Source organism: Plectropomus leopardus, chromosome 22, assembly GCF_008729295.1.
Source record: "Plectropomus leopardus isolate mb chromosome 22, YSFRI_Pleo_2.0, whole genome shotgun sequence".
NCBI classification, from domain to species: domain Eukaryota; kingdom Metazoa; phylum Chordata; class Actinopteri; order Perciformes; family Serranidae; genus Plectropomus; species Plectropomus leopardus.
Window position 1 is genome coordinate 14,254,100 of NC_056484.1, and position 22,170 is coordinate 14,276,269.

Sequence of the window (22,170 nt, forward strand, 5' to 3'; positions counted from 1 at the left end):
CTACTGGAACAGAAGCTCACCACAGTGGAACAAAAATGTGTTGTGGTCCTAATTATGCAACACAGAAATGGAAAAAATGTGAAATATTGACATAAGTTTCTATCTTGCTGATTACTGCATGTCCCAGGTCAGTTTGACCGAGCAAAATGATCAGTGGGATCAAAACTGAATACCACACATATGCTAAAACACCCATGTAGAGAAGACAAATTGTACAATATCATTCTGATAGGCAGCAGCTATTCAACACAAAAGGGCTTCTGCTCCCAGAAAATCTCACAACTTTTCAAACCTTTTCCTACATCCTCCAAATGTTAATAAAACCACAGTTTACTCAAGTGCTGCCTCCCTTCTCTTCCAACTTTGCTAAATTGTTTAAATTTCAGAGGTCTGTTTTGCACTTAATCAGAAGAAGTGAATAGCACGTACAGTACTGGAAGAATTGTGAACAATAGTTTAAAAAAAACCCAAATGCACAGATTAGAAACGATTTCCGTGCAAAGAAAGAGTATCAGCAAATAAGCTAAAATGTGGACAATGAAAAACATTTGCAGGGATGTGAGAATCTTGTTTGTTTCTGCTGTTTCTAGATTTTATTTCAATACTTTTATCTTAACTCATATCGTCTTGAGTCACTCTACTTGAATAAATTTTAAAGAGTCACTTCCTCTTTCTAGTCACTTTTACAGTCACAAAAAAGAGTTTCATAAAATATTTAAACTGTGGTCACAGAGTGGGAGCTGATATCACAAATATAGTTTGTATAGTTTGTGTTTGTAGGCCATGGGCAAACAACTTTTTGGACTTAGACAATAAATCAGATAAATATGTTTCATCACATACTGTGATCCATCCAGACATGTTGCAGTACAAAATGTATGGATGTTTCCTTTCGGGAAATTATGAAATGTATTGATAAAGTCAGTGGGTCTCATTCATTAAATGTGAGCAGAACGAAGTTGGGTGTGAAGTGTTCGCAGAAGGAAATGTACGTGTATTCTGTCATTCATCATCATGTTAATAGCCCTGCCTTTGACCACTCGTACTGCTTGTGTAGATAAGGAATGCACATAAATATTGCTTGTCAACTTAGAAATTACAAGTTCAGTTCACAGGGTATAGTGATCTGTTATGTTCACAATATGCAGATAAAACACACAAGTTAAACATGACAGAAGAGAAGAAATATCGACATATCAACATATTTAGCTAAATTAGTTGTCAATTAGAAGATTGAGTAAAAAAAAACAGTGATGGCTGTCTGAATGTTTAGCAACTTGTGAGATCATCACAAAGCCTAAAATACTGAGCCTGTGCACGACAAAGCCCAAACCCCACCTGAATGAAACCCAGTGAGTCTATGGACGTGTTTTAACTATGTTGTGAGGACATCTGTTTACATGGTCACATTGTGGAGACTCACCTCCCTTTTGAGGACAAAAAAAAGTCTCCCTTACAGAAATATTACATTTTAGGGTGAAGACTTGGATTAAGGTTAGGGTAGGGTTAGGCGAGGAGTGGTTGTGGTTAGGATTGTGTCTGTGCGTGTGTTTGTGTGTGTGTTTTCCTGACCTGATGATAGCTTTATCCTGTGGTCAGGTGAGCAATTCATTCTCTTCGCCTGTTGACTCCACATGTGCCTGCCTGGAATGCGCACACACACACACACACACACACACACACACACACACACACACATATAAAAGGTTTCGGTCTGTGGTCCTGCCCTCTGCTCAGTGTTCAGTGTCGAGTGAGTATGTGGTGTATCAGGTCCTCCATTCATCCATTTGTTTTTCCACTCTGAGTTCAAAACCGATGGAACAGTTTGATTAAGTATTTGAAAAGTTTTTTTTCTAGTTTTGGTTTGACTTCTGCCAAAATGTCAGGGGACTCTCTGGTCACTGGCTCCTTTGTGGTGACTGACTATGTGGTGTTTGCGCTCATGCTCCTGGTGTCTGCTGCCGTCGGAGTCTACTTCGCCTGGGCAGACAGGGGCCAGCGGAGCTCGGGGGACTTCCTAATGGGGGGTCGAAGACTGACAGCTCTGCCTGTCTCCCTGTCCCTGACCGCCAGCTTCATGTCAGCCATCACAGTGCTGTCCAACCCAGCCGAGGTAAGGTTATTCCCAAGGGACAAACTGAAACACACTTTTTTGGTGGGACTGAAATACATCACATTTCCAGTGCAGTGTCCCTGATTTTTCTATAATCTGAGACATAATGCTGGAGACAAAGACACATGCATAGGCCTTACTTGAACTTGCATCCTTATGTTCATATATGCAGTGTTATTTTAGTATTTGTGCTAAATGTTCTAAATTTTGGTTGTGTCATAAAGGGGCAGGACAGGGGCTACATGTTTCTGACATCTTATTTTATTCTGTAAACCTTTTTATCTGCGAAGCACTTTGTTCTTTAGTTTGAAAGGTGCTATATAAATAAAGGTTATTATTATTATTATTAAACATTTAAACTGTTATGAGGCGTATTTGTCATAACAATGCTACTATAAAGGGAACTAATAGATTAATAATCCCATAGAACACAGAAACACTGTCAATGAAAACATTACTAACTAATATTATTATTAACTATAGGTGTACCGCTACGGAGCCAGTATTGGATTTTATGGTCTCTCCTATTTAATGACGATGCTGGTCACATCTGAAATCTTTCTTCCAGTCTTTTACAGGCTGGCCATCACCAGCACATATGAGGTGAGTGTGGTTTGCTTTTTAGATGAGCCTTCATGTGGCTGTTATTCACTAACACTGAAGAGCACATCTTTGTTGAAGTCTGAGGTTGATATGGCTCTGCTCCAATAACTATGTTGAAATGGAGTTAGGTGAGGTGACATGGGTTTGGGAAGGATAGTTTTAGAGCTCTCTTGTTTTATACATTATATTGAAATTTCTTATCCGTGCAGAGTGAGTCTGCTTGTAACAACGTGGTTCTACATCAGCAGAAGTGTGTTGTGCAGAGCTGCAGGCTACTGGATTCAAGTTTAAAGCAATACTTAACCCCCAAATGATCATTTATATATCAATTACTTATTCCATGTTGTGTTGAAATCCAGAAAAAAAACTTTCTTCCTCAAGTGTCCACAGTGAACAAAGATTCCAAAACTTGAGAAAAGTCTTGACTAATTGAAGTAAATGGGGTCCACATTTAACAAAAGCAAAAAGATACCAAAAACAGCCATTTACAAAGTCTCACACGAATCATGCAAAATAATCCAAGTCTCATTTATCCAGATGTCTGTTCAATACTTCCCTAACTCATGCATTTTTTGATAAAATTGTAATGCTTAACACTACTTGTCCATCTGTGAGACTGTTTATGCGGAAATGTTCAATAATGGAATTTAAGGTAATTTAGAAGCAGTCCAGGAGTAGACATAAAGTTAGTTGGAGCAAATTAGGCCAGTGGTCTATTTGTGATAAAAGATAACTATAACTTTTTGAATTCTCATGTCAAAAATGTGCAATTTTTTTCTCTGTTAAGTACCTGGAGCTGCGTTTCAGCAGAGCAACCCGTCTGCTGGGAACTGTGCTCTTCATCACTCAGACAGTGAGTAGGAAGCCAGTCAGCAGAACACATCATGACAGACCTTTGACCTTTGACTTTCAAACAGCAAATCTGACACCAGAGGGTCATTTGTGTCTGTAATATTTCTCTCACAGATCCTCTACACTGGAATTGTCATTTATGCCCCAGCTCTTGCTTTAAATCAAGGTATGTTAGTTTTTAGTCCAAAGTGGTCAGATTCATGAAACATTCCTGCATAAGGGCTCTTGAAACTGCTCGGTTTTGCTCAGCTGACTTTGACTGAAACCCTCCCTCCCTTTGCAGTAACTGGGATGAATCTGTGGGGTGCAGTCATTTCCACAGGTGTTGTCTGCACCTTCTACTGCACAATGGTATGTGACTAAATCTGTTCGAATGAGTCATGCTGAAAAAAAAAAAAGTAAGAAATGTCTTTTTTTTATGGCAAGTGTTGGCATCACTGAGATGTTATTCTTCAAATTGAACACACACCTGTTTGTTGTCTACATTGTTACAGGGGGGTCTGAAGGCGGTGGTGTGGACAGATGTGTTTCAGGTAGAGAAAACCAACATAACAAGTGGCTGGTGTGGTACCACTGTTATTATTTCTTCCGTTTTGACCAAATCAGGGATTGTTGCATCAGAACCCGACCGATACTGGATTTTTCTGTCGTAACGATATTGGAGAGTAAAAAAAGTCATAAATTGATATATCGGCCAATGTTATATATATACATATATATATATCTATATATATATATACACATATATATGCAATTATGTGATGCAATTATCCCTCAGATGTGGTTAGCAACTGCATGTGAAATAGACAACGTAATAAAGGCAGGATATTTTATAGTTTGACAATAAACTTTTATCGTCAAAAATGAAATCAGTGCACTGAAACAGTAAACTTCATTGGGATTTTTATCGTTAAAAATAGACTTTACATATCATGCATATCGGACCACATATCTGTGATGGGCCAATATCAGCCGATAATATCAGCTGAGTGATATATCGGTCAGGCTCTAATGTGCATGTGACATTCTTTTTTTGTGCTTGCTAGTGACAATGCTGTTTGGTAGCAGCTGAAGGACACCACAGCAAGAAACTGATCAAATTTCTTTCAAAACACAGAGTCTTTGGCTCATGTTTTGAATTTGCATTATGCTTAATGTGTTATCCATGTGCAATATTTTAAGTGCAATAAATTGGTGGAATTGAGGCCATTGTCGGGACAAAAATCAGCAAGCTAAATTATCAAACTTTTCCCCTCCAGCTTGGTGTCATGCTTGCAGGCTTCCTGTCTGTCATCATCAGGTCTGTGGTCGTACAGGGTGGAGTCCTCCCCATCATTTCAGATTCACAGCAAGGAGGGAGAGTCAACTTTTGGGAGTGAGTACGTGCCAAAATATTCAGTTGAATGGCTCTGTTTAACAGAGGGAGGAGATGAACTCTCAGAGGGAAAGGTACAGGAATCGCAAACCATTTTCACAGAACTACTGCAAGAGGGAAAGTTAAAGTACTTTCAACAGTACAGTACTGTTCTATCAGCTATACGCTGTTGAGTTCATGGTGCTGAAACTTTAAAACCCCTTTGTTCTGTCCGTCTCTCTCCATGGTGCTGAAATGTTTAGTCCCAAACTGTGTCCTAAATCAGAGTCTGTATCTGCATTTGCACTTGGTGCATGTAATTTCTTTGTTGTAAAACATGATGGACTGCATTTCTTGTACGAAAGGTGCTATGAAAATAAAGTGTATTATTATTATTATTATTATTATTATTATTATAACTATTAGCTTTTTATTTAAGTTTTCACTGAAATTCAAAATGCCTTCTTTTTCTGTTCTACTAGCTTTGACACAAACCCACTAAGGAGACACACTTTTTGGACCATAACCATTGGGGGGACATTTGTCTGGGTTAGTATCTATGGGATCAACCAGGCCCAGGTTCAGAGATACATCTCCTGCAAGAGCATCACTCATGCAAGACTGTGAGTCCTGTTTAATTGGTAGAGACATGATATCAGGTATAAATCTTGGCAACATTGGCTACTTTGTTTGTTTGTTGCCAAATTTTTCATATTTCTGTGGAAACAATTAATCAAAAAGGTACTCCTGATTAGTGCACTGTGGAGGAGATAAAGAAAGTTTTCACATGTTTCTGTGCACATGCTTTGCTACTCTGTGTGTATTCATTTCTTTCTTTTTTCAGATCTCTGTACATCAACCTGTTGGGTCTGTGGGCCATCTTGCTGTGCTCAGTGTTTGCAGGAATGTGCCTCTTCTCGGTCTATAAGAACTGTGACCCGTGGACCGCTGGACTGGTTTCAGCTCCTGATCAGGTGCACAGTGTGTGTGCTCGAGTGTCGGAAGAGGCCGTATCTGGATGAGAGTTTACAGCTATGGTTAACTGTGATAATGCTCATTTTCACTGGTGTAAACTTTTGAGCCAGGTTTAAGTTTGTGGCAATGAAGTATGCATGTGTGTAAGTGTGAATGCTTGTATATACTGTGGGACTCTAACTCTCCTGATCACATGTGAAACCACTCTCATCCTTCCTCTGCAGTTGATGCCATATTTGGTGATGGACATCTTGGGACACTATCCTGGCCTGCCTGGACTGTTTGTTGCGGCTGCATATAGTGGATCTCTCAGGTTTATACAGGACATACATGCTTTAATTTTTTAATTTACAACGAAACATGGTAGTAACATGCAACTGTGTGTGATTGTCTCAACCCCAGCACAGTGTCCTCCGGCATCAATGCACTGGCTGCAGTGACAGTAGAGGACCTGATCAAACCATACACTAACATGTCTGAGAAACACCTGTCCTGGATATCTAAAGGACTAAGTAAGTGGATTGTCCTCATGTACAGTATTTCATCTGAATAAATAGTCTGTTGAATGCTAGGAGGTACAAATCCCTAATGTTGTTTGCAGGTCTTGTATACGGGGTTTTATGCATTGGAATGGCTGGACTGGCTTCACTAATGGGAGGGATATTACAGGTAGAGTGAATAATCTTTTGCAGGACTCTGCCTGCGGTTTATGATTTATTATCAAAATGAAAACTGCAACTTCACTGTGTTTGATACACGTTTCTTTATACAGGCAGCTATCAGTATATTTGGGATCATCGGAGGTCCATTACTTGGCCTGTTTACACTGGGAATCCTCTGTCCATTTGCCAACTCCAAAGTAAGCCTGACCTACTTTAAATTTAGTTTTGTTGTTGTTTTTGTTGTTGCGATTCCGTGAACAAATGCTAATCTTTTTTTTAAAAAAGGACATTAATCCAGTATTGTAAATTGTAATTTTTTAGATTATCAGCACAATTCCCAAAATTATACGACAGCACTGTCTCATTTAACACTCTTTTAAAATGTCTGCATACCATTTATACCGGTTTCCCCAAAAGGGAAATTTTCAGCATTTTCAGAGATTAAAATGTCTCCTAGGGAGCTCTGTCAGGTCTTGTGTCAGGGTTGGTTGTGTCTCTCTGGGTGGGCATCGGAGCCCAGATATACCCTCCCCCTCCTGAGATGACCCGACCTCTATCACTGACCACTGAGGGCTGCAACTTCACCACCACAGAGAGCCTCAACTGGACCTCCACTGCTCTGCCAACACAGCCAGCCTCCATCAACACAGCCCCAGCACATGACATTAATGCCAAGTAAGTGTGTAGTTTAGTTTCCTAATTAGCACTGTTCTTCTGTCTATATGTCTATACGATTTCACTTCTAATGCACTATTTTCTGATCATGTATGTTTTTCCCCACCTGCAGGCCTCTGCTGGCAGATAACTGGTACTCTCTGTCCTACCTTTACTTCAGTCCTATCGGTACTATCATAGCTATTAGCGTCGGACTGTTAGTCAGTCTGTTTACAGGTACATAACATATATTTTTGCATAATTTCCTTTTTTGTGCTTATCATTGTTTTGAAAATCATATTTCGCTGTCCTGTTTTGTGAGCGTCAAGTTTTTTTTTTTTATGTGATCTTTTGTGTTCTTAATATACATTTCAGGAGGCTGGAAGCCAAAGGTGGAATCGAGGCTTACATTAATGAAAGAAGACACGTCTCTTTATCACTTGTTTAAGTTTTTCAAGGACAGAGTGAGTGCTGCCACAGTGAAACAATATCAAATGCTGTAGACTCATATTGGCTGCTGACTTTCTGCTTTGTGCTCCTTTTTGAGGTCATGAGACAAACGGGAAAACTTGACCTGACGAGGGACAGAGAGAGGGACATCGGCAGCACCAATCCTGCTTTCTGTGATGTTGAGCTGGACTTAACAAAAAGCAGCATACCTACTTGAAATTAAACTAATGTTTGTTATAAATTTCTGGTCTAATACAAGAAAAGTCAATGAAGTTGTGTTACAGTGAAAAGGTCTGTGTGGAGTTTGCATGTTTTCCCTGTTTACTTCGATTGTCCAAAGACATGCAGGTCAGGTTCATTTAGATGGTCCATATGTACAAATGTGAACATATGACTCTGTCTATGTAAGTTAGCCGTGATATGAGCTGACAACATGTCCACCTCACACTGCAAATCATAAATATAATTTATATGTGAATGGACAGAATAATTTTTGTTTTTCTTAATATTATAGGACATTCAAGAGATGTGAACATGTGTTTACAAATGCATGCCAGGAGGACATGTGCGAACCCTGAGCAGAGCCGGTCTTGAAAAATGAGCACTACATTAACTCCCCTGATAAAATATTCATTCTGGCATTTTAAAACTTCAATTGTTTGGAGAAAAAGAACATGATACAATGGAGAATGTGAACATTAAATGTTATTAATTCTAGTGTTGGATTTTTTTTTTAAAATTTTAAATGACTAATTATACTGTTACATTCTAGAAAATCAATAGCTGATGCATGTGTTATTATGGATTATGAAAAATGACTCAATAGATAAATGTATAAATTAATACATGAATAAATACATAAGTAAATCAAAGAATAGTTACTGAAGTAAATAAATAATGAATGCTAAAATTAAGTGTTATAAACAGGACAGAAATAAATATCTAAAATTTATTTCTACATTTTTGTTCACTTACATTTATTTATTTATGTATTTCCGTTTCTGTATGTTAATGATGTAGAAGGTCCTAACCCCAGAGTAAAGCTTTTATTTATTTCTGTTTTTATTAATTTATTACTTTATTCTGTTATATTTTTTACACTTTTATTGATTATTATTATTTTTATACATTTACTTATGTATTAATTTGTCTGTATTTATTTAGACATTCATTAATTTTCATGTTTATTAATACATTTACATTTATGGATTCATTCATTTACATATTCATATAGCTCTGTACTTATCTACACATTCATTTTTTATCCTCCACATGTGTGGTCAGAAAACAAGTCAACGACACACACAGACTTACACATTTAGGAGTTGAATGGTTACAAACTCATTTATTTTAAGTTTTGGTCTGACTTCTACCAGAATGTCAAGGGACCGCCTGTTCGCTGTGTCCTCTGTGGTAGCAGGTAGTACGGGTGGTGTTTGCTCTCATGCTGCTGGTGTCTGCCTGAACTGTGGTCTACTATGCCTGGTTGAACTGGGGCCAGGGAGGCTCCGCGGACTTCCTAACAGGCGACCACAGTCTGACAGCTCTGCCTGTCTCACTATCTCTGACCGCTACTTGTCAACCACTGTACTGATGCCCACCCAACCATTTTCAGGTTACAGCAGATAGGCTTCATGCTGGATTCCAAAAAATAATCTCCTCCTGACAGCTCATTTTGTGTCAGATGCAGCCCACTGAATGCTGTTTTTCTTTCAGTAAGTTAAGTAGTTCTAATTTTAGCCAAAACAGTTACTCATTACTTGTTGACTTAAAACATCCCTGTCAGTGTACTGTCTCTCCTTTGACAACAGTGGTCACATCTGAGGTCCTACTCTCTTAAAAGGCTGGCTATCACATCACTTATTTATGAATGGGGCTTTGTTCCACAATTACTGCGTGGCATTATGGTGTAGTGGCTGATTCTACAATGTTTTGCAGTATGAGTTTGTTCTACATATTCACAAAGCCATAAAATCTGAACATTTCAACAGATCTAGCTGGTTGTTTTCTGAAATTTGTTTTTCTTGTCTAAATTAAGAGAAATATTGAGGCTGGAGTGTATAAAATGTGATTTGTGGAGGACATAAAACATGATTTGGCTGAACTGATTAAAAATCTATTTGATTTTAAATTTCTGTGATGCATTATTGTTTTTTGAAGCAGTAAGTTGGGGTGAACTTGGGTGGCCCAGTAGCAGAGGTAGATAACTGAGAGACATGGGCAATGAAGAATGGGGGGGATAATAAATATGCAGCGTCAAATACTTTTTAAAAAGTTAGAGACTGAACAATACTCCTTGGGGAACCCTGACAAGGAAATTAGTTTATCATTTAAACCAACTTTGGATTTTTTCATGGAGTGATATTTTAAGTTATTGTTCATGAGTAAGACCAGTAATTTCTGACTTAAAATAAAAAAATATCAAAATACATATTAGTCAGGTTGAATACAATAACTTCTTGGGATCTGATTCAAAAATATCTTTCTGTTTTAAATTGAACTTAACTCTGATGTACAATAACAACCTAAAAGCCTTTTATATTGTATTGTTGTGTGTGTTTATGTCTCTGTTGATTATCTGGAGCCTAGCAATCCGTCTGCTGGACACTGTCTTTGTCCAAACAGTGACTAAGACACCAGTAAAAACATAATGACAGGGCTTTGACCTCTGTGGATAAAACCACAAATCTGACACTTTTTTCCAGTTATTTCCGTATTATTTCTGTCTCTTTGCCACAAATCCTCATGCTGGAATAATCATTTAGACACCAGTCTTAGCTTTAAACAGGTGTCACTCAAGTAAACATCAATACAAAAAGGGACTTTAAGCTACCTGGTTTTGCTCAAAGACTGTTTCCGATTACTAGTGTTTGAGGTTTGGATCCCTGGATTTGAATGGAAATACATTACAATACCTGTTTGTGGTCTGCATTATTACAGGGTGGTCTGAAGGCTGGTGGACTGAGGTGTTCCAGGTAAGCTTCTGGATGGAAGAAAAATAAACATGCTGTGGTTGCTGCGGTAATATCAGTGCTACAAAGAAAGATTTAATGAAATCTGCATCACTGAAATTAATGAAATTTACCCATTCAGTATTAAATTGTGTAATACACTGCGGCTTAAGGCCACCACAGCAAGGAATGTATCACAACTGATGGGAAAAAGGATAAAGATTACAGCTTTGGGCTGCAAAACTTTATTTAAATTGTCATCTTGATGCCAGCTTGCACAATATACATTCTGCGAAAGACTGCAATATTGCATTTAGGGACAATTTCTAAATAATTGAAAGAAAGTATTAGCAGAAAATTTTGAAATGTAACTGCATTTTTTTATTGGTGCTTTTTGTTTTCATTGTTTTTTTGTAAAAGAGCCATCTTATTATGAAACCAAATGGACCAAATACTGGTTGGATTTCACTTGTAATATTTGACATGTGGAGGTGAAATACAGGTAGTGTGAACTTGGAAAAAAACAACTTAAGATGCAAAACAGATATATAAGATTATTGTAATGTCACTACAGCATTGTGAATCATTTCTATCCATCGTTTAATATTACACAAATATATCCCATTACAATCAATAGCTACCTCATCACAACTGTATTCTTGAACCATTTGGAGAACATATATATACATAGTCTCATTTAGAAAGTAACACTCTAAATGTTTTCACACCAAAGTAGATGGTTTTTATCTCCACCTAAATATTTTCTTTAAGGACAGATTCCTGCAAAGGACTATAACTGTGAGTTATTAGCTGGAAAACACAAGGGAACCACAACATAATGAAGCCTTTCCTAATCCAAATTCAGAGTAGATAAAAAATAGGACAGAAAATAAACATTTTACCTAGTTTTATCTAGGCTCTCTCTCTCAAAAAAAAGCTTAAAATGTGAAAAATCTGTAAACAAGACTTGGGATTTGAAGACCTCTTCTCGCTAACAAATTAAGGCCATAGGTTTAGTTTTAACATTTGAGTAGATGCATATGAAACAAGTGGTTTCGGGTCACCCTTCAGGAAATTTTGAGCATGAAGCACTTTTTGTCTTGCCTGCTAGAGATTTTTTCTGCAACAATTTGTGCCTTTTCTGTTTCAAATTTTGCTGGACATATCTTTTGTTTCATCAAAATTAAAGTCTTATGCTACATACATTGTTTTTACTTGGGTGGGGGATATAAATATTGAGGGGTACCTGTCTCCCATGTTACCCCCCTGAAATCTACACTGATTTCAGGGGAAATCAAGAAATGACAGTAGAGGAGTTAAATTGTTGAAGAATGCTGCTGTGATTTTAGATTTATTATGGTAGCACTGCTTTAAAATACTGGTTGTTTTCTTTCTAATAGTGCATTGATACATAGTCATGTACATTCACTCTTCAAGAAATCTGACCATGTGTTTACAAAAATATACACTGAAATAGGAAATACATTTCAAAAAATGATTCAGTCAGTCTGACACCTTGGCTCTCACAGTTAAGAACTGTTCTGGACGAAAAACTGAGATATAAATATGCAGTATATACAGTGTTTGTGATTTCAAACATCAAAATAAAGCATAAATACAAAGAACATTCTGTAACAGCTCCATTGTCTTCATTTTCTGGCACTTTCTAAAGATGGATTTTAATTTTCTTTGTGAGGCAAGTTGATTTTTTTTTTAATAAGGGCAACTTTTTCTGCAGTCATGTGTACTGCATCTTAATAATAGAAGTGTGTATGTGAAAATACCAGACTGTAGCATTACATGATGAATTCTTAACACATTTTGTGTACTTTCCTCACAGCTTGCATTATAATTCAAGGCTGTCTGTGTTTGTGATTATTTTTCTGGGTCGTAATACCTTTTCTTCATGGCTCGATATTTCCTGAGGAAATAGAGAGCCTCCAGTTCCTTAATGACAAAGTCACCACGGTCCACCAGCTTTTGGATCTTTTCAGGGTCTGTCACGTCTTTATTCTTCATGAAAGCTGACTTCAGGCGCTCTCTGAAGTAAGCTGATCCCTGGGGGTACTCACGGCCAAGATACAGCAGCTGTGGGAGAAAGATTCAGATTCAGACTTAATTGTTCTCTATGAAGGTTATTTGTTTTCACAGCGTATAGAAATAAACCCTCAGATAACTCAACAGAATGTAAACGGGCAAGAAAATCACAATGAACACAGCAAAAGTCTGTCACAATGTGCCCAGGCTATTTAAAACCAAAATGGCTGAGGGCAAAAACTCCTCCCAAAGCAGGTTTTCTTAGAAAACAGAAAACCTGACAGCCAGAGGGGAGGAAGGTGAAGCAGGGGGTGAAGGTGAAGGTTTAGGGGGTGAAGAAGTTGTGTGTGGTAAGTGCTCTGCAAGTGGTGGCATAATGTGAGAAAGGGCTGGCAGGTTAGGGGAAGAGAGGCCAATTGTTTTAGAAGAAATTCTTGCTTTCATTGGTGAGGGTGAACATGGTGACATAGCAGGCGGTGCAGTGCAGGAGGACTGGTTTAATGATGCTGTATTCCTGAAAACGCAAACCCTAACGCAAAAAAAATTGAATAACATTTGCACTTGATTAAAAATTTAATCCAATAGTGTAATAACCTAACCAATAATGTTATAAAATGTCCCGATTTTTACCAAAATGTTATATCACTCAGGTGTTAGTTTGTGTTTTTTTTGTAAAACTCTCCAACATTTCATGGACATATGTGCCTATAACAAGATAGGGGAGGATGACTCTTATTTATTTATTTTTTAATCTTCATCACTCAAAAGGAAACTGTATCTAGTAAATAACAAATGATGATATACTTTGTTATGTTATATTTATGTGCTGATATATGTATGTTACTGCTTTTTTGTGTTTTGTTTTTATTAGTTGTTCCTGTTTTGTTTTCGTTTTTTTTAAAAGATGGTTGTTTATTTTGAAGTATTGTGTTTTTTTTTCTTTCATTATATGATATTTGACTAATACAAAAACTTAAATGACACAAAAACTCTCCGCTGGTTGGCCATTGATGGTGGAGTAGAGTATGTTTAAATTTGTGTCAGTCACTTACTGTTTTGTAAAGCTTGATAACCTGACCCCTTAAAGGGTTGGCCATGTCAAAACGAGATGGTCTTTCACACTTCTGAAAAGACAAAAGCAATAGAGAAAAATGCCTGTTAGCTGAAATGACAATGACAGCAGTGATATGAGCATTTTTTGGGTAAGTGAAGGATAACAGAAGCCAGTAAAACACTATGACAAACCAAAGTCATAAAGATAAGAGTTGTGACATCTATCTACCTGGCTAGCTCCAGCTGAGCAGCTAGCGTGTTAGTTAGCATTTACACAAACGAGCGTTGCATTTATCACGTGCCTCACGGATAAACATATTAAACAGTGCATTCATATTTACACGAGTAGTTTTGTTGGGTTAATTTAATCCAGCGGTTGCGATAATAAAGAGAAGTCTCCTTTTCTTTGTCCTTCCTGCTCAGCTTGTACACGCTGCCGTAGGTCGTTTCGTTGTGTCGCAAATGTAAACAGATAACCGCGCATGCGTAAACGTTTCTATGGTTACCTGGACGCGCAGAGCCTTTTAGCTACAGTATGGTGAGTTTTTACAAAGTTTTTCAAACTAATTACCCAAGTTTGACCTTAAATCATGTTATATTCAAATAGTTTAAGTCACATCGTTGAACACTAAGTATAATATTGTTACAAAACTAGAAAGTACGGCAAAAGACAACGTACTAACACAGGATAGTAAATAAAACACTAGAAAAAGCGACACTGCGTGGCGTTCAGTTTCGTTTGTGTCGTTTTAAGCAGAGCCCTTTATTCTAGTGCACTAGTTTTAAGAAATGAACCAACAAATGTGACATTATTTGCGTCAAACTTTATTCAAAACATTCAAAACATGGGGTGCACATTCGAGATTTTCATTATACAAGTTGTAAGCAAATAAAATATATTTCATAATATAAAAATGCCGTAAAGATAAATTAAGATAATATAAATTTTGCACAATCAATAAATAAATGTAGGGAAAATAAAAAAAAATAATAATACAAATATAAAACTTTTGGGTCTGCTAAACAGAATTTTTTTTTAACTTAAAAATGTCTTAATAAGGTAATAGTTTTTGCCAATTTACAATTTTTGAGTTTTAAATTTGTGTCAAGTATGTTTTAAAATTAGTATTCAATAAATGATAATCAAGTTAAATCAATATTATAAAACAAACATCAAAGTTCTGCAATCATTAAAACCTATTATCAGTGCAATGTATTTAAATTCACATTCATGTTTTTCAAGATGGAGCTTTTAATTTCTATATGATGCTGAACAGTTTAATAAATAATAGTGCATTATTTGTTTTTGTTATATTTAGTGAGTAAAAATCAAAATCGTTTATCTGTCACGTAAATGTAGTGGTACAATGATTTCCATTTTTTCTTAAGGGAGCTTTGGTGACATTTTGTAACTTATTTCAGGGTGCAGTGAGTTAGATTAGTGACATAAGTCAGTATTTTTCATATCTAAACATCATAACAGATCTATAACTGTTTGGGTCCTTCTAGCTGGGGGCCTGATGGTCAAGTCCACCCATGATTATTGTGACTCTCACTTTCTCATACAGGGTCCACACAATTGTTGTGCTATTCTTTACATCCGTCATGTAACTAATCTAGACTGCAGGAGGTGTAGAAATGCAGGAAATCTGTTTTATATTGCAATTTCTCTTCTGCATTGCTTTCAAGTAATAGGAAGAATCCTTCATTTTGTACTTATTTTTCCTTTGTGCCTTGAATTCATGTTTTGAACCTTCTTTAACTGTCTTTCTATATTTCTCGTGTGAATGATAGCCACCCAAGAAAGGAAAGGTAGGAGCATATGTCAGTCAGCACATTTACAATTCTGCATTAATCTGATTATCACAGGTATGTAGTTGAAGATATTTGCAGCCAGGTATAGAGTATACATCCTGCTCTTACAGTAACAAACACACTTGTGTGTTTCTCCTCAGTAATGTACCCTTTGACAGCCAAACCTACAGTATTGCTGCATCACTGTTAAGCACTCATTAAATGTTTTGCTGGTTTAAAGTCATCAAAGGGACGTAAACTGACCAAGGCCCAGAAGGCCAAGCTGCAGCAGCAGGAGGAGGAGAGGAGGCTGCAAGAGGAAGGTAATCCAGATATCTGGCTCTCTTTTAATCTAACTGGGGTCAAATTAGATACTTGTTAGAAGCACTGGCATTCATGCAGCGTAGTTGGTTAGTAGGAGGCAGAAAATTGATTAAAAGTAATCTGTTTGATAATCTGCATTGAGCTTCTGCCAGTCACTGCTTAGGAATTAACAAGACTTCTGTAGTTTTAGGGTACATGTTGACATACTGTACATACATAATATTTGCTTTTGCTTTACAGAGGAAGCCCGGCTGCAGGCAGAGAAAGAAGAGCAGGAAAGACTGGAAAGAGAGAGAAAGGAGAAGGAGCTAGAAAGGCTCGAGTTAAAGGTATAATGTCTCCATGGCATACATGTCATGTTTTGTAGGTTTAATATAATATGCACTATTATCTTTTTAACTGTATCCTTATGAGGTTAATTTTCAGACTGAAAACACTAAAACAGCTCTTTTTGGTAATACATAGTATATCTTCACTGTTGTAAAGTGAGTGTTGGCATGCTGCTTTTCTTTGAATGAGGATGTCTTTTCCTGACAGGACCAAGAACGCAGAGAAGACGAACTGAACGAACTCCGCCATCTACTGGAGGAGAATCATACTGCAGTAACCAAATGGAAAACTGATGCTGAGGAGAAAGCAAATGTGTGTGTTCCTGTCTGTGTTAAAGAGAGACTTCACAATGAATTTAAAAAAAAAACTTGGCACGACATATGTATTTTTCCTTTAGCAAAAAATGCAGTAAAACTTTTCTGGTCCATACTCAAGCACAGAAAAACAAAACTATAACACAAAAATAACAAAATATTAATTGTGTCCCTATCCAGATTGAATAAATACAAAGTAATATGCTCAATAAAAAAAGAATCTGGCTGATATTAACAGACATGGTGTTGTTTGTGTGCAGTGGGAGAGGTACATGCGATGCGATGGTGCTCCAGACCCAGCAGTACAGCAGGAAGTTAACACATATATCAGCCTATGGAGAGATGACCCAGAGGTCAACATCACACTCGTGTTCAAGCAATGTAACGTCGCTCTACAGGTCTGTATTCTAAATGTAGGTGATCAAGGTCTGTGGATTATCTTGACTAACTGGGTCATGATTTCTGCAAAGAGAAATTGTTTTTAAATTTTTTAAAAGTATTTCCTTGGAGCTTTAAGCACCCAAAGCCAAGTGCCATCTAGTTCCATTATATTGGAGCGAAAGCAGGCATCTCTACTGGCGATATTACCAACACTCACACCAAAACAATCTTGATTAATAAATACCACTACAGATGAAAATATGTATTCATAATTTGGGGATGAACTGTCCATTTAAACCAAATGATGTCCTTTGTAGCTGATGGAGGAGCTGGAAGCTCTGCTTAGAGATGTCACAGATCCACATGAGGGACAGAAGTTTCAGGAGGGTCTCACACACTTGCAGGAGCTAATCCACTCGAAACACCACCTCACCACTGAGGAGATCCTCAAGGTACAACATCTAGTTGTACTTGTGCTTACTTAGTAACTTTACTGTATATGAGTATAAGTGTATAAGGCTACTTACTAGCAATTGTTTATTTTTTTGGGTATGGGTTGCTTTTCAGTATTTTTCCAAGGTTCAAGAGATGGCTACAAACATTGTGTATGATTTTGTTGCATGTGTCTCCGTGGTCATAGAGGGCCAGTGCAAACATTGACACTGAGACAGGCAACATGCAGACTGTGATCAAAGATGACAATGTTACACTGTGTCTGTGGGCCAACCTCAAGAAAAATCCAAGGTTTGTGGAGTGAAAAATTCAGATTATCTTGGTTAAATGTGATAATAAAAGAAGTTTTTTCTAAGTTACGTTACCTTAAAAACTTTTGCTAGGACACTATATTTAGAACATTTGTATTCTTTCTAACCATTCAGGTTTAAAGAATTTAACTTTGAAGAGGTGGGCCTAGGCTTTGAGCTTCCCAAACAGCTGGCTGTGAGCAATATCGCAGTTCGGATCCTTCACACACGCTATGACCACCTGTCCTTACTGACCAGGATGGCTCACCTGAAAATACACACACCCAGCCACAGGTCTGATAGTGCTCTTACCTCTGCTAATACAGCTATGGAAACTTAAAAAGTAACAATAATGCTGCTAATGCTTACCCTTTGCTCTGTGTTCTTTGCTCATCTGGTTGGTCGCAGGTCTCTTTCAGGCGCTGAGGAGGTTCCAGCAGACACAGATGCACCAGAGCAGGAGGAGACAAAAGCAGAGGGGGAGGTTAAGGAAGACAGCGAGATGCAGCAGAGAGTGGAAGAGGGGGAGCAGTCCATCCAAGGATTTGAAGGGAGGAAGGTAAGATGGAACGATACTGATCTGGGTTACTAGACTCAACGTGAAGTTTTCATTGTGACTGAGAATGTATCTCACAGAGTGTAGCCAGTCTACAGTCGAGGAGAAACAGTGCCCAACCTTCGGATGGCCGAGGGAGCCAGATAGAGACACAGATGGAGGCACTCGGTGGTAAGATGCCCAGCCTGACACTTCCTGTCACTCCTGATGTAAACAAAAAGAGAGCAGCATCATACAGGATGTAAACCTGCTGTCACTCAAAATGACTGACAGGTCTTTTAATACACCAACCATCAAATAAATCTAAATTGTTGTTAATACAGATGGATGATTTTCTTTTTCTCTCTTCAGGTGAGGGGAATTTGACTTCTCCCTCAGTGCAGCTGACAGCGATAGACAACAGAGAGTGTGTCCAGGTGGTGGATTTAATGCAGCACACACCTTTGGGTGGGGTCTTCTACTACGACATGTTTCACCTCCCGCCACAAGCCCACCATGTCAACGGCTGGGAAATTAGAAAGGTGAATATAAAAACAGGCCCCAAAAGTCGACCTCACACCACACTCTCAGTGTTCCCGAGACATTATTTAATTTGTGGCAGCACACCACAATTTAAACAACTGCTGCCACAAAAGGATGGGTTTTTTTTTTGGAGCTGGACCATTTATGAGGAGCTCTGTTGAAATAGATTTATCATTAGGTTATGCACCTTTTGGAGAGTGAAGCATACTCTGGGCACAGATGGAGCAGCAGAACATCAGGCGCATTGAAAGTGAAACTTAACCGTTCATTCTGCTGGGTCTAAAAGTTTGCATCCACTTACAGGCAGCTGCTCATCTCCTCTTATCTCTTATTAGCTCTGCATAGATTTACAGATCATTCATACACCCCATGAGTCACAAACGAAAAAAAGAAGTCAAGGAGAGCTCCACCTGTGCAGCTTTCATGGACCCCCAAAAAACCCTCTGAATTTGAAGAGGGCACACAGAATGATACAAAGGGACACTAGCTTGTTTAAAAAAAAAATTGCTCTTGTCATTTTCCCAACCAACCCCACAACTTGTTGTCAGCTATCTCCACACTTACACTCACATTCTGCAGGAAACACATAAACGGACCCTCCATTTTTTTCCAGCTGCTGGACAAAGGGCTACAGGTGTTCTCCTACCCTGTGGAGAAATCCAACTTAGATGATAACGGCGCTCTTACCTGCCCTCCTGTTGGTGTGTCTGTGACGCTGCCTGACTCTGTCATCTTCTTGGAACCTCCTCAGGTGGCTCGCTGGGATGCTACAGGTAGGATCAGGGTTGCAACAATATGAGATTTTCATGGTAAGATAATCATCTTAGAAAATATTGTTGTATCATGGTAATACAGAATTATTATTATTATAATCAGTCAGAATGACCCTTAAAGGAATAAAAACAGAAGGGTTAGTTTTGGTTGAATACATGTCTTTACCACTATATGTGTAAAATGTATCCCTTTTGAAAATAACTAATGTAAAGGTGAGATTCTCTATCCAGATCAGGTTTTAAAAGGCACCAAATATGTTATGGACATCTATATGTTTTTTTCCAGTGAAGCAGTGGAGGATGGATGGGATCACTGATGTGTCTTATGAGGAAGCAGAGGGCAAAATCTCCTTCAAGATGGACTCCTTCCAGGCCTTTGTGCTGATGCAGGAAACTTACGCCAACTTTCCCTTCCAGAGCTGGGAGCTCAGGCCTTTGGGCCAAGACTCAGCTCTTTTCACCGTCAATGGGGCACTCATCGACCTCAGTATCACAATTCAGGTAAGAGAAAAGAAAATTCTGTACGCACATGACAGAAAAATAAAAAAGTAAATGTAACTTGACCGTTTTAATGTGTTTTTGTGCCTGTTTGAATAACAGGGTGATCAGTGTATGTTGCAGTCAGAGCAGGAGAGAGGTCTGTCTCACCTCATGGGGAAGTGGATGAGTGGCCCTGTCCTGCAGAGAGCCATGCTCAACTCAGGGATCAACATCTTTGTGAATGAGTACACCGACAAATACGTCAGCACCTGCAGCAAGGTCTGCATCTTCTTCATATTAGGCTTTAGAAAAGCAAAATACTAGAGTAGAGTCTGGTTTAGTTTTATTTGTTATCAATTCTGTGTTGAATGCACAGGCCAGTGTTGCAGAATATTGTCCGGCACGTATCCACATATCAGTGTAAAAGTGACATGTGATAAGGACATGTTAGTCTAAGTACACGCCTGTATTTTTTTACTTTTTGAATGCTAACATTTCCGAATAAAGAAAAAAAAAACAAGGCAAGGCAAAAAATATAAAATTGTTGCACACAGAAGCAGTCTGCTCACTGTTAGGCTCCATACAAAAGCTTTTCTTCTAAAAGGCATTGTGTACTTTTATTAGACAACATTTCCATCAGATTTTCCTCAGTATTGCAGGTTCAAACGTTGCCTTAAAGGTTCAGTATTTAGGATTTAGTGGCATCTAGAAGTGAGGTTGCAGAATTGAAACTTATCCTGTGTGCCAAGCCCACAAAAAAACTACGGCGACTGATTAAAAAAACATGAATGACCATTTTCAGAGCTAGTGTTTGTTTTGTCTGTTCTGGGCTACTGTAGAACAACATGGCGAACCCCTTGGAGGAGCACCTGCTATATATGTAGATATATAGCAGCTGGTTCTAAGGTGAAAAAACACATTTTTTTTCAGGTGATTATAAATTAATAAAAAAATAGTAATAAATATTATGTAACACATCTGGTGCCTTAAAGAGAAACACTAACTTTTTATTTGGAGTCTAACACTGTGCAGACCTTCTTTGTGTCCTACAGTGTTTTAAGCTTTGCAAGTTTTTAGTCATAAACCAAAATATTTGTTAAATATTTGTTGTTAAGTTAAAATTTTGGCCAGATGATGGTGCTAAATGAAAAGTTAAGGGATCACCAAAGCCAATGAAAGTCATATCAATTCCTTCCCATAGTCGTTTGAATTTCACTCAAAAGCAAAAAATCTTGATGCAGACTCAAGGCATCACCAAAGTCAATAGGATTAAGACCATACTTCTTTGTGCAAAAACACCAAGGCAATTCATTTAACAGTTTTTGATGTATTTCAGTCTGGACTAACCAATCAGTACTGCTGTCTCCATGCTGCTGGCGTGGTTCTTAAAAATTGAATTTAACATATCAGATCTCTGTTTCTTTAGCAGAGGTAGGTGGTTACATGTCTGGAGTGTTGCACACATTTTAACGATGTGACAGGAACATGAGAAAAAGGACAATTTCTCTATCTTATGCTTCAGCTCCACAGAGTGGAAAATTATGCCTCAACAGCCACAACACAACACTCTAATAAACAATCGTCTCACTGTAAATTATGTAAACTTGAGGGGCCACTCTACAGAATGAGTAACTTCCTCTGATTTAACTTTGATACTTGCATATCACCAGACTAATTCCAGCATTTTCCACAGTGTTATAAATGTGCTGTGTGGTTCCTCTCCTCTTCAGGACCCTCTTACAGAACATGCTGCCTACGAACAGATGGCCCTCTTCGCCTCTGCCTGCGCTTTCTCGTGGAGCAAGTGGAATGCTAAATGTGGAGCTGAGAATCTTGTCATGCAGGTATTCTCGCATACAGCTCTTTAAATTAAGCGTTCTACCTCTTTTCCCCCCAATGTGGAATGGGCTGTTTGTATTTTCTCCCTCTCCTCTGCCAGGTGTGTGAGCATCTCGGATCTGACCCAGTGCCGAAGGGCTCGTGGAGTCTCTACCTACTGGGCGCTCAGAGGAGTCAGAAGCTGGAGATCATAGAGAAGAGTGAGACTTTCTGTGCAGACTTTTGTCCTGGGAGTGAGTTTCACTCCACCTTCATCCACATGCTCCAAGACGACATGAGCATTGAGGGCATAGCCAGGACAAGAGTATCCAGCTATCTGTTTGTCGATACAGTTCAGAGCCTGCTCTGTGCCACCCGACCCCTGATGTATTCATAACCTGGCTGAAATTAACTTTTTCTAAATCAACAAA

General features: G+C 38.3%; 3 protein-coding genes across 4 annotated transcripts; 2 read left to right on the forward strand and 1 right to left on the reverse strand.

The window, feature by feature from the left end:
* Window positions 1-1,879: 1,879 nt before the first annotated feature.
* slc5a8 (solute carrier family 5 member 8) lies at window positions 1,880-7,880 on the forward strand. The gene is made up of 17 exons (XM_042511116.1): window positions 1,880-2,113; window positions 2,597-2,716; window positions 3,504-3,569; window positions 3,683-3,734; window positions 3,852-3,919; window positions 4,063-4,101; window positions 4,828-4,943; window positions 5,405-5,545; window positions 5,767-5,896; window positions 6,122-6,210; window positions 6,300-6,409; window positions 6,499-6,566; window positions 6,670-6,756; window positions 7,017-7,234; window positions 7,347-7,450; window positions 7,589-7,677; window positions 7,761-7,880. The coding sequence occupies exons 1-17, from the start codon at window positions 1,880-1,882 to the stop codon at window positions 7,878-7,880; spliced, it is 1,851 nt and encodes a 616-aa protein (XP_042367050.1).
* A 4,055-nt stretch (window positions 7,881-11,935) lies between these two features.
* lyrm5a (LYR motif containing 5a) lies at window positions 11,936-14,149 on the reverse strand. Of its 2 annotated transcripts, none has more exons than XM_042511117.1 (3): window positions 14,046-14,149; window positions 13,704-13,775; window positions 11,936-12,702 (listed from the first exon to the last, which is right to left on the reverse strand). In XM_042511117.1, the coding sequence occupies exons 2-3, from the start codon at window positions 13,746-13,748 to the stop codon at window positions 12,490-12,492; spliced, it is 258 nt and encodes an 85-aa protein (XP_042367051.1). In that variant the 5' UTR covers window positions 13,749-13,775; window positions 14,046-14,149; the 3' UTR covers window positions 11,936-12,489. The 2 variants fall into 2 exon arrangements, with proteins under 2 accessions (XP_042367051.1, XP_042367052.1); XM_042511118.1 differs by lacking the exon at window positions 14,046-14,149 and adding an exon at window positions 13,934-14,027.
* Window positions 14,150-14,186: 37 nt separating this feature from the next.
* On the forward strand, window positions 14,187-22,136 carry dnai7 (dynein axonemal intermediate chain 7). Its single transcript, XM_042511766.1, has 17 exons — window positions 14,187-14,237; window positions 15,499-15,516; window positions 15,740-15,821; window positions 16,063-16,151; window positions 16,360-16,464; window positions 16,727-16,864; window positions 17,165-17,299; window positions 17,488-17,591; window positions 17,726-17,884; window positions 17,999-18,149; window positions 18,227-18,317; window positions 18,498-18,667; window positions 19,282-19,441; window positions 19,728-19,942; window positions 20,042-20,200; window positions 21,652-21,765; window positions 21,861-22,136. The coding sequence occupies exons 1-17, from the start codon at window positions 14,187-14,189 to the stop codon at window positions 22,134-22,136; spliced, it is 2,217 nt and encodes a 738-aa protein (XP_042367700.1).
* Window positions 22,137-22,170: the final 34 nt, after the last annotated feature.